At 41.6% G+C, this 12,675-nt stretch overlaps 1 protein-coding gene across 2 annotated transcripts in view; it reads left to right on the top strand.

Moving 5' to 3' along the window:
• The window catches only part of Gopc (golgi associated PDZ and coiled-coil motif containing), a 39,778-nt gene that overhangs the window by 11,817 nt on the left and 15,286 nt on the right, over window positions 1-12,675 (top strand). Inside the window, exons 2-3 of one of the 2 annotated variants that reach the window (XM_051164187.1) lie at window positions 9,482-9,646; window positions 11,077-11,100. In XM_051164187.1, the coding sequence (XP_051020144.1) occupies window positions 9,482-9,646; window positions 11,077-11,100 (189 nt within the window). The remainder of the gene's footprint in view (window positions 1-9,481; window positions 9,647-11,076; window positions 11,101-12,675) is intronic. The other variant, XM_051164189.1, reaches the window with a different exon arrangement.

Below are 12,675 nucleotides of genomic sequence, written 5' to 3'. Positions count from 1 at the left end.
GTTTTAAAAATCTACCTGTTTCTAAATATTTTATGAACGGTCTACTCAGATGTCCCTGGGTTATTTGGTTGTTGAGTAGTCCTAGTTCCTTGTATGTTTTGGATGTTATCTCCCTGTTTGTAAATATCTTGTACATTACAGTTTGTGTCTCTGATCATTATTTTATTTTGCTGTTGCTAGTTTGTTACAGTTCCTCTGTCAGTTTTTGGTTTTGCCACCATGTGTCTTAGTTCCTTCTGTATTGTATTGTGAAGAGGCACCATGACCAAGGCAACTTAGAGAAGAAAGAGTGTATTACTGTGAACTGACTCCTAACAAAGCTGGCAAAAATACACAGTGGGTAAGAGGCAGATGTCTGCAGGAAATGACACAGAGGTGGGGAGTCCCCGTGTAAGAGAATGACATTAAGCTTATGTTTCTGACCATATGCAAGAAAAAAATGTCAACTCCAAGTGGGTTAAAGACCTAAGTGCGAGATGTGAAACTATGAAAAGGAAATACTGTTGAGAAGCCTGGTGACATTGGCCTTGACTTGACTCCTGCCGCCATCCCTTTGCTGAGTCTCATGATCCAAGGACCACCTTGTGAGGACCACTGTCTTAGAAAATCTTTCCTGGGGTAGATTTAATGACTCATGATGAATTCTAGGTGCTGCCTGTAAACAAACCTTTCAGGTCAGATGTAAGAAAATGAAAAGATATCTCCTATAGAAAATCTATATGTAATATAATTTTTTATTGGTTTTGTTTCTTTGAGACAGGGTCTCACTATGTAATTCGGGCTGTCCTTGAGCTCAGTATATAGATAAGGCTAGCCTCAAACTTGCCTGTCTCTGCCTCCAGAATGCTGGGATTTAAGGTGTGAGCCACCGCAACTAGTGTTCTTTTTCTTTAAAGTACTTTTAGGCTGTTAAAATTGAAGGTTGAAATCAGCTGCTTTTGTTTGTTTAAAAATAAACAAAACTTCAGTAGGTTGAGTGTAATCTAGTAATTACCATAAATTAGTTTAATCTCAATTATTGATCACCTTAAACACAAAAACTTCACAATGATCCCTGTTCCCGTACTGAAGGTTAGCTTTAATTCACCACATCCTCTTTCTTCCCCTTGCCTTCCTTCCTTCCTTCTTCTTCCTTCCTTCCTCTACCTCTCTCTCTCATAGATGTGCTGACATCATAGAAAGGACTCTTTGGCTCCAGTGAAGAGTCAAAAACAAAAAACAAAAGACGATTTAGGTAGCTAGTTCCCAGTAGTTTACAGTTTGCTAGGACGGCTGCTGGGAGAGAGCAGGAGTCAGTGTCTCCAGGGATTCAGCCTCAGCACCTACAACCCATGCTCCCGGGAAGACCTATGCACATGCTGGCCCTGCTGAGGAGACTTGGCGGATGTAAAAGATAGATAGATAGATAGATAGGCAGGCAGGCAGGCAGGCAGGCAGACAGAAGAAAAGAACCAGTGAAGATGGGAGAGAATGGTGGAGGGTGGGGGAAGAATTGAAGTAGAGGGAATAGAGGTGGGCTTAACTAAAACCTACTGTATGCATGTACAGAATCCTCAGACATATCTGTATGCACTCAACTAACACACACGCACACAGTTAAAGCAGAGCTGTAGAATATCAGTTCACTTGGAATGAGAAGTGGTGACACACAAGAAAAACTTATGGTTTACAATTCCTTCTATAAATATCTTTAATGAAATTGTCCTGAATAAAAGGCTTCACATTTCTTTGGGAAGGGACAAAGGTGTGGTCTACAACAATGAGGTAAAAGATCCTCAAGCTATTTTTTTTTAATGATTAAATTAATTTCAAGTCTTGAGTCTTGTTTGGCTGTGTGTCTTGAGTGAGCTGTTTAAATCCTGATTTCCATTTCCTTAACTGTAAAAAAAAAAAAAGTTAAGTATGACAAACAGAGATAAGGTGCATGCCTGCCATATGGTAGGTAGATGCTTGCTTTGTGGGAGTGTGCATATCATTAGTGCACTAGCCATATACTGTAGTGACAGAGGCACAGTTTTCCTTTGGATACGTCCACAGTGCTGCCCTGGAAATCAGAACCGGATACTGGAGTATTATTTGGCCACTGACCACCTAGGTGTTCTTAGAAAACATGCAGCTTTCATTGTATTACTGAATGTTGTCATAATCATAGTAATTATAGTCTTTATGTTTTCTGTTTTCTTGTAGATCCCTTTCTAGAGTTCAGCCATGTTAAAGGGTGATCATTGCATAGTATGTAGAAATTTCTAATCACTACCTAAGGTTTATCTGTGACTAAAATTTCTTAGGCAGAATGCTTACAATTTAGGCAAGAAAGAGGTTACTAAATATTACAGAACTGAGTAAATTTGAAGCAGTCTGTTGCGGTTATTTTATCAATATGGCCTAATGTTTATTATCAGGACTATAATTATTATCATGGTGGTATTTTACAACCCGCTAACAATCAATCAAGACACAGACACCTGTTATGTTTTAAACTAGCCTTAGTTAACCTGGGGCAGGGCAGATATTAATCCCCTAAATCACTTCCCATATTGAGGCAGGGTATCCCTGCCCCAATCCCATGCCATGTGCTTCTAATAATTTCTGTTGAGCTACTTCCCATCCATAATCCCGAGCACTTGCTAATTATCGTCATCTGGGCCAAGTCTCCATCCACGGCAGCCATGTGCTTCTTCCTTCCTCTAACCCGTGGCAGTCTTCGTTCCTCCTTCCCAAAATTCTCCCTCTCCCTCCCCAAGCCTGGGAACCTTAGCCATGCCTATCCCATTTGCCCTGCCCAGATGTGATGACTTTCTATTGATCAAACCGGGGGAAGCTCTTAGGCAAGGTACAGTCTTCCTCAAAGTGTATCCGACCAACTTCCAACAGCCGTCTTCTTCCCAAGCTCTAAAGTCAGACTTCAGAGCTTGAAACCTTCGCCATCTTTTTTTTTCCTGATTTTGTTTTTGTTTTTGTTCTATGTGTATGAGTGTTTCATCCACTTGTATGTTTGTGAACCATGCATGTCTGGTGCCTTTGAAGGCCAGAAGAGAGCATCGGATCCCCTGGAACTGCAGCTACAGACAGTTTTGAGTGCCGGGCCATGTGTGTGCTGTGGTGTGAGATACGGGATGTGTCGTATGTCTGTGTGTTGGGTGGTGCTGGTCATTTCTAAAGAAAAATTTTATTATCTATTTATGGATGAGTAGGTGGGTGGGCATGAGTCATGGTCAGAGAACAACTTTTGGAAGTCAGTTCTCACCTTCCACCTATTTTGTATGTTTGTTTGTTTGTGTTTTGAGACAGGGTCTCACTGTATAGCCCTTGCTGGCCTGAAACTCCTTGTGTAGACCAGGCTGGGAGATCTGCTTGCCTCTGCCTCCCCAGTGCTCTGATAAAGGCATGTGCCACCCCATCAGGTTGCCATCCCCTTGTTTTAAGGCAGCGTCTGTCTTGTTCTTCCTGCTGGTGATACATACTTCGGGCTAACTCTCCCTCTAGCGGCCACGTGACTCTCCTGGGTCCCTCCCGTTTCCCTTCAGGAGGACTAGGACTATGAGCGCATCGTTCATATCTGGCTTTTTATGAGGGTTCTGAAATTGAAGTCAGGTATCAGGCTTGTGCAGCTGGCACTTCCGCACGCCCAGTCATCTCCCAGCCCTCTGCCTTTATTTGTTTAGCTTTGAGACAAGGTCTCACTGAGCTTGAAACTCATCAATTAGGCTACTCTGGCTGGTGAATCAGCCTCAGGGACCCTCTCGCCTCTACCCTGTCATCATAGATAACGGGTGGGACCTCTGTGAAGTCAATATGGAAGTCAAGGCAACAACAGCTCCTTTAAAAGGTAGTCATAGAAATATCATAGGACACAACTTCTGTTCTAATGCCAGTTCTCACAGGTTTTTGTTTTGGTTTGGTTTGGATTTTGGTTTTTCGAGGCAGGGTTTCTCTGTGTTGCCTTGGCTAGCCTGGACTCGCATTATAGACCAGGCTGGCCTTGAACTCAGAGAAATATGCCTGCCTCTGCCTCCCTGAGAGCTGGAATTAAAGGTGTGCGCCACCACCATCCAACTCCAACAGTTTTTAAACTCATTAAGTTGTAGAGTCGTTGAGTCTGGTTAATTTGTGTATGTGATGTTTTGATTTGTTTGCAATGTTTTAGTTTGTTTTTAGGCAATAAAGTTGATTTAAAAAGAAAAAAAGGTGCACTATAACAATTATTTTCATAGCATTTTTATATGTAATCTAAAGATTTAAGATATATGGAGTGCATAGGTTATATGCAAATAAGCCATTTTATGTAAGGGACTTTAGAGCATTCATGAACCTTGGCATCTACATGTGTTTTGGAATCAATTGCAAAACAACTGTCCTTTCTGTAACTAGAATTTCCCTCCTAGATACAGTCAATAAAAGTATATTCAGTATGTTACAAATGACATGTAGTTTTATCAGTATCGTGTCTATTATTAAAAGGGCTACCCATCGAGGGTACCCATCAAGCCAGGCAGTGATGGCGCACACCTTTAATCCCAGCAAGTGGGAGGCAGAGGCATGCGGATCTCTTGAGTTCAAGGCCAGCGTGGTCTACAGAGTGACTTCCAGGACAGGTAAGGCTACATAGAGAAACCCTGTCTAGAAAAAAAACAAAAAGGCAGACTGTGGTTTTTTTTTGTTTTTTGTTTTTAATTATGTGCTTGTTAAATAGATATGCTTATTTTTGCTAATGTGTTGTTTGTATGTTATTCTGATGTAAGTTATACCTGAATAAAATTGTTCTAAAAAGAAAGGGATGGCTAGGGATGTAGGTCAGCGATAGAGTGTTCATCTAATATACACCAGGCCATGGGTTCTGGCCTCGGCACCACCAGCAGCGACAACAACAACAGAGGATGAGTAGGCTTGATTCATGGAGGCAGCATCTTCAGGAAGGGAAGAAAAAAACAGTATCTTGGTTTCTTTTCTGTTGCTGTGATAAAATAATCTGAACGGAGCACACATGGGCACACCTCTGTAATCTCAGCACCGGGGAGGCAGGGACAGGTGGAGCTCTGTGAATTCAGGACCAGCCTTGTATTCAGGTGATTCCAGTCTAGCCAGGGCTATATTGAGCCTGTCTGTCTGAAAACAGTAGCAACAACAAAATTGCCTCACAGGGCACAGAAGCCTGAAGAGCTGACTTTGTTCTGTCCCAGAGCTCATGTCAAAGTAGAAGGAGAGAACCTGATACTACTACTAAGGAAAAATAAAAAAATTTCTTCCCAGGCAGAAACAATTAAAGGAAGAAAGGGTCTTCTGTGTCACAGTTCCATATTACAGTCCTTCAGTGTGGGGCAGTCATAGCAGCAGGAGCTTGTCCATAGTCAAGGACAAACACTGGTAGACGCTTGCCTGCAGTGCTCTGCTTGCTTGCTTCATTGTATACTCTGTAGTATCCTCTACCCAGACAAGGGTTCCACCCTCAATTATGATGGGTCTTCCCATATGAATTAACATAATCAAGATCACACACACACACCTCCCAGGTAATCCTGTCAAGTTGGCAATTAACATGAACCATCATGACAGTATTTTTGCCATGCCACGTTTTGATCCCATGTCCTTGCACAGTATCTTTTTTCTTCTACCTCTCACCATCCCTCACTAGTACTCTCCCAAGTCCCAGTCCCTGACACTCTCTTCTCCTTGGAACTCTGTGTTGGGGTATTAACTTACATCTCTGCTCCCAGTCCCCGGGCAGCTCTCAGTTTTATTCTTTTGGTGTCCCCCAACCCCCGCCCCAGACAGGGTTTCTCTGTATAGCCTTGGCTATCCTGGACTCACTTTGTAGACCAGGTTGGCCTTGAACTCACAACGATCCACCTGCCTCTGCCTCCCAAGTTCTTTTGGTGTTTTGTTTTTTGGTACTTCAAGACAGGGTTTCTCTGTAGCTTTATCTGCCCTAGACTCACTTTGTAGACCAGGCTAGCCTCGAACTCACAGCAATCCACCTGCCTCTGCCTCCCGAGTGCTGGAATTAAAGGCGTGTACCAGCATGCCCGGCTCTTCTGGTGTTTTTGTGGGACAGTTCTTGTTGGTCATACTGTAATTTACACAACGTCCAGCATATCTAAGATTAGTTTGTCTTCTTTCCTCCTACGTAAGCTGTTATCCTAATCTTAGCAGTTTGCAGTGATGGCTTCAGTTTGGAAAGTTTTGTTTTGTTACCCTTTTAGACTTTATTTTTGATGTGTTGCATAATGCTGCAAGTATTCCTAACAGTGTTGATAACATTATAAGACCCTTTATTTCCATTTATAAAACTGCCATAGTAGCAGATCGCCTCTTCTGTAAGTTGATCTTCCTTGGAGCTGAGCTAATCCTCTACTACCTACTTTTTTTTTTCTATGACAGTATAGTTCTCTAGCCTCTTAGTTTTTTTTTTTTTTTTAATTTAATTTATTTATTTTATATGCATGTCCTATCTGCATGTACAGCTGCATGCCAGCAGAGGGCATCACATCCCATTATAGATGGCTGTGAGCCACCATGTGGTTGCTGGGAATTGAACTCAGGACCTCTGAAAGAGCAGTCAGCGCTCTTAACCGCTGAGCCATCTCTCCAGCCCCGCCTCTTAAGTTTGAAATTGAAATATGAAGTTTAAGATTCTTTTTGAGTTGCATAGGAAAGGAAGGTGGACATGCTGGCTGGCTGGGAAGAGCAAACATAAGCTCTGTGCAGCACACAGTGGTAAAACAGTGTTATCAGGTGTGCGGAAATGGCAAGCTTCTGGTGGAACGAATACACCCTCTGGGGGGCTTTTCTGCTATAACTGAAAATGTGAGGTCCAGTCTGATGGTTAGGCTTACTGTGATCTCTGCACTTGGCACTTTGTACTTAACAATCATCACCACACAGTACAGAGAGTAATTTTATGACAGAAAACCCACAGCTTCCTAAAATGAGGTTTGGCCTCCTATATGAGGTCATATAACTAAACGTGAGGGTCCCCAAAGCTGGAGAACCATAAAAGGCTTCTGAATGTGCAGCAACCAAAATTAATTCAAAGACAACCATGTAGTGACTCTGGTGTTGTGGCAGCGCTTGCCCTTGCTGCATCACACAGCCTCATAGCAGCCTTGGTTCTGAGTCCATGTGCAGTTTGTACTGAGCATGTGTTGCAGCACACGTGCTGATGAGCATGCCTGAAGCAGTAGGCTCAGGTGCTCGTTCTGCGTGACAGTGTTGTTGCAGCATACGCAGTCTCCTCTTCTTCCAGAGATGAATGGCATTTTCCTCTGACTATCCTTCAGCATATGAAGCTCAAGGTAGTATATACCTGCAGTATATTGTGTTGGAACGTTAGGTCTCTAAAGTCGCTGTTTGAGTTCTGACTGCAGTTTCATTTAAAACAAAATGTTGGGCCAAGGAGAAGGTAAGAAGCTCTCACTATAAACCTCACAACTTGAGTGTAATCCGTGAACCAATGTAAAGCGGAGCTGTGTGTCTGTGGTGGGAGATGTGCGGCATGGGCAGGAGAGTTCCCCAGAAGCTTGAGGGCAGATAGCCTGGAATGTGCAATGCAGCAGCAAGCCACAGGGGCTGCACCTCAAGCTGGAAGACGAGGCTGTCCCTTGACCTCCACACACACCTGTCGCAGCACTCACACACAGACATTACACACATACAAATAAATAAATAAGTATTTTGGAGAGATGGCTCAGTGATTAAGAGCGCTTGCTACTCTTTCAGATGACCCAAGCACAATTTTCAGCATCCATGTCAGATAGCTCACAACCATCTGTAACTCCAGCCCAGGGAATCCAGTACCTTCTTCTGGCTTAATGTATGTACCTACCTGTAAATACATGTCATGTGCACATATAGACACATGCATAAATAAAAATAATCTTAAAATAACAGTAATTATTATTAATCATAAATTTTATTGTTAAATGAATTTTGCCTTGGGACTAGAAATTTCCAACAACTTCTGAGATGACCCTAAGCATGTTTTGCATGCACAACCATAGTCTACGCATTGACAGTTACCAAATTCAAATAATGATCAACTCTTAAGAAATGCTGAATGTGCTCTACCTAAGGCTTGGCCAGCCTTGTGACATATCATCTATGAATTCACAATTGAGAACATGTAATCAAGTTCCAAAGTTGTTTGTGCTTTAAGTATGGTTACTATTTTGGGTTGGGCTGCACTCATAGCTGTCCTCAACCACATGTGGCCCACAGACTACAGGTTAGGCATACCTCCTGTGTCTTACAATGTCATGTCCTCAGCCAAGAACTATGTAAAAATAAATAAGCATACTTCATTATGCAAAATAGAATTGATCTTTAAGAAGTGGGAAATCATATAACTATTACTTTAAAATAAATGTATGGTTTATTACTAGGAAGTATTTATTTTATATACCTACGTACCTGGTGTTGTATAAAACTCCAGCGATAAAGATTGTAAAAAAAAAAAAAAAAAAAAAAAAAGCTAGGGAAGTAGAGGGCAGGCATAAGCTTACCATAAAATATGTGCTTGTATGAAAATGTCTTTATGTTACAGAGCCATGCACAATGAATATACACAGTGAAATTGTTAAAAAGACAGGTGGTACAAGTCCTCTCCAATGGTAGAGGACTTAATTGCCCAAGCATACTGAGGACCAGGATTCACTCCCTAGCTACACGTAAATAGAGCACAGAAGCACACCTCTAATGTGAACACCTAGGAAGTGGGCGCAGAAGGGTCATCCTCAACTGCATAGCAAGTTCAAGGCAGCTTGGACTGGAAGCCATTTGGATGAATGAATGTTGCAAGTGGGAAAAGCTTAAGACGTCTAATGTAGGCTGATAGTTTCTAGGCTGAAGACAGAACCCCACTAACATACTATTCACATTAGTGGACCACCATACTATGTGAACAGGATGATGAACTATATAGCCCACACTTCTGTAAAGGGTTTGTTAGAGTAAGCCATGTAAAATGGAAGTAGCCTGTGTCACTAGAAGACAATACTTTTTTTGCGGGGGAGGGTTGTTTGTTCTGTTTTTTGTTTTTGTTTTTCAAGACAGGGTTTCTCTGTGTAGCCTTGGCTGTCCTGGACTCACTTTGTAGACTACGCTGGCCTTGAACTCACAGCGATCCACCTGCCTCTGCCTCCCGAGTGCTGGGATTAAAGGCGCATGCCACCACACCCGGCTGACACTTCTTATAGTATAGTTCTCTTGCCACTTATGTTTCTCACACTTCGCTTCTGGTAGGTTTAAATTTTAGGTTTTTATTTCCTTGTTTGTGTGTATGAGTCCCAAGGATCAAAGGCTTGGCAGCACGTGCTTTACCCACTGAACATCTCCCTCGACAGCCTCTTGTCAGTGTAGATGGATATTTTGGTCAGCTAACAGTCAATTTGTGTTTATGCTTCCATCTCAAGGATTTTCTCTGTGTCTTCTTGATTAATAAAGAAAATTAAGCACCCTTAATGTTCTCTACTTATTGCTCTATAAGGCACAGTTGGTAGATCTGCGGTCCGAACTGACAGAGAGTCAATCAGAGAAACTTGTCCTGGAGAAAGAAGTCCACGACCAGCTTCTACAGCTGCACTCTACCCAGCTTCAGCTGCATGCCAAAACTGGCCAAAGTGTTGACTCTGGTACCATTAAGGCAAAATTGGTAAGTAAAGCAGGATGTGCACTTGGATCTTGGAGGGTGTGTAGGTGATTTTTAACGGTGTTATAATTACAAAATGTTGTGTTCATTGTGAGAGTTCAGGCAATAGAAAGTTGATGATCATTCTTCACCAGTAGCGTCTGTGGTAATATCAGTAGCTGCCTGATAGAATTGAAAATGATCTGTTTTAAAACATTTGTATAAATATATCTAAAGGGTATTTATGATATAACATAAATGATTTTTGTTCTGCTGTCTGTCAGGGTTAAATTCAGCTGCTAGAGCAGAAATCCCGAGTAGCATTGCGTTTGTCCTTAAATAGTTTTATTGTTTTGTTTTTCCCCTCAGCTAACCCTGAGGCAGGCATCCGAGAACTGATGCAGCCACTCTCTATGCTAGGGGTTGAGGTTATTGTTTTGTTGTGCTCTGTCTACCATTTGTAGCAGATGAGTTCCAGCCTTGGCATTTCCTCGTGTCAGAAGGACAGAAAAATTCTTCTTAATTATGTCAGCCTCATAAAGAATGTCATTAAATATCCTTAGTAATTGTTGTCAGCGCCTCATTCGCTTAGCCCTAGCTGTGTGTTGGTCCGTGCATCTTGGTAAAATCAGAGTGGTGCTGATACAGAGAAAGGGACAGTGTAAATGCCAGCGGGCTTCTTCATTCTAAGAGCATGAGCATTTCCTCTGCAGCTGAACATTGTGTCTCTCTATATATCATCTGTGAGCGCCTTCTAATTAGCCATACTACCTTAGTCAAAACAGGCTATTTAAATAGGAAACACAATTGTAAGGCTTGCTTCAAACCAACCTATGTATTGTGTGTATTCTGTGTGCCAGACGTTTGGCTAAATATGTGACGTCAGAAGTAAGAAGGATGAAGCTTGGGAGCGACAGGCTATGAGATGGTGCCGCTGGTGTGCTGAGTGTAGAGCCTGTGGAAGTTTTACTTAGTTGCTCTTAATTTTGTTTGAATACTCTTATGTACTGAAATGCTTGACTCTGCATCAGCATTTATATCCTCCTGAAGTCCTCATTAACTTAAGGGCTATGGATCTATGCTAACAGTGTTTTATTTAACTGACTTAAAAGTCAGATCAAATTTTCTAATTTGAGTTATGTGGTATTATTAGCATTGAGAAACATTTGACATTTTCACTAGACAAGAGCTCTTAAACTTTTTTTTTATCCCTCCCCCGTTCTTAATATTTTAATAGGTGCTGTAAAGAAACAAATATTGAGTTGTTTGGCTAATTTAAAAAATCTTAGTCTAATATTATAACTGTTGTTTGTAGATTTGCCAATATATTTGTGCTAATGAACTTTACCCAAGATGCTTGATGTGTGGAGTTTTCTTTGTAATGACAATACCACTAGATAAGTTTGTTTGTTCGATGGTTTTCTAATTATAAAACTTTTTTCTTGTATCTGAAGTCTTTCCCTTCTGTGGAGGATCTGGTAAGTCTATTGTTTCTCTTTAATGTGTCCTGCTGAAGTGTTCTGGTGTTTTCTGTATTACCTGTTGTCACACACTGTAGTTGAAAATGATGCTAACACCGGTTTGCAGTGTTCAGACACCTGAAAAGAGGGTGCCTGTTGTGCTTTTCTCACTGCATGTGGCTAAAGGCTTACTCTTTCGTTTGTGACTCCCATTGTTTGCAGAGCCCATCAAGTTTTGACACTGTCTGGGCCTGTAACTTGCTCACTTTTCTACTTTGACAAAAAAATGCCCGCATGAGGGTGTTGAAGATGTATTGAACAGGCCTGGGTTTACCCCCTTGAGTCTCTGTTTGAACTTGTTCCCATTAAGAGAGTGTACATGCTGTTTCCTTCATCCGTTGGCCTGTGTTAGGACCTTTCAGTGGGTTTGAGAATGATTGTGTAGCCATTAAAGCACTGGGTTTTGAGTGTTTTATCAGAAATTATTTTAGACAATAATAATATGTAAATTCTTAGTGTCTTTCCCATTACCCCAGGCTAAGATTCCAGTTGACTTAGGGCTTTGCCCCTTCTGAAGATATATTTTTGAGAAGTCTGCAACTTGAAACCAGCTTCCTGTTTATTACATAATCCAAAAAGATTAACCAGAAAACAAACTCACAAATTATTCTTAAATCTTAAAGTAGTTCTCTTCAGTTGCCTTATTCATATTCTTTTTTTAAAAAAATATATTTATTTATTTGTTTATTTACTTATTTAATATGTATACAGTGCTCTGCCTGTATGTACACCTTCAGGCCTGAAGAGGGCATTAGATCACATTACAGATGGTTGTGAGCCACCATTTTGTTGCTGGAAATTGAACTCAGGACCTCTGGAAGAATGGTCAGTGCTCTTAACCTCTGAGCTATCTCTCCAGCCCAGTCATATTCTTGTTTACATTTTTTTTTAAATGGCAGACTGTCCATGAACTCACAGAGATCTGCCTGCCTCTGCCCCCAAGTGCTAGGGTTAAAGGTGTGTGCATCTCTGGCTGGCTTGCCTCATGTCTTGGTTGCAAGTTTCAGTGACTGTCAGATTTTTCAGGAGTCTGAATTGTTAAAAGAAAGCGGTAGCCTCATAAGTGTCTGAGGTCTCATAAGTACCGTATAGCTAGCTCTTTAAAGCAATTGAAAGGAGGTAATCTTTGCAGTGATGTTTCTATAACCTACACACCAAAGAAATCTTGGGCTTCAGGATGAAAGTCAAAGTCAGGAGATGGAGTCCCGGGGTCAGTTTGCAGCACCGCATAAAACCAGGCATGATGGCATACCCAGGCTGGCCTACAGAGTGAAACCATCTCTGAAACGAAAGAAGGGAGGGGAGGGGAGGGGAGGAGATCCGTAACTCCAAAGTTGTTTTAAAAGAGACTCTAGTTTCCCATATCTCTTACTAATAATGTCTAGAAACTGTGAGTATGCGTATGTGTGTTCATGTTTACAAAAGGTGGGGAACCTGCTTCTCTTCCTCACGCTTCTCAGCTATATAATAAATATTCTTCTAAATGAGGCAGGCTCCCCAGTTCTGGGGTCACACGTATGTCAGGCAAGCGCT

This window comes from Acomys russatus, chromosome 21, assembly GCF_903995435.1.
Source record: "Acomys russatus chromosome 21, mAcoRus1.1, whole genome shotgun sequence".
NCBI classification, from domain to species: Eukaryota; Metazoa; Chordata; class Mammalia; order Rodentia; family Muridae; genus Acomys; species Acomys russatus.
This window is presented reverse-complemented; position numbering and strand designations above follow the sequence as displayed.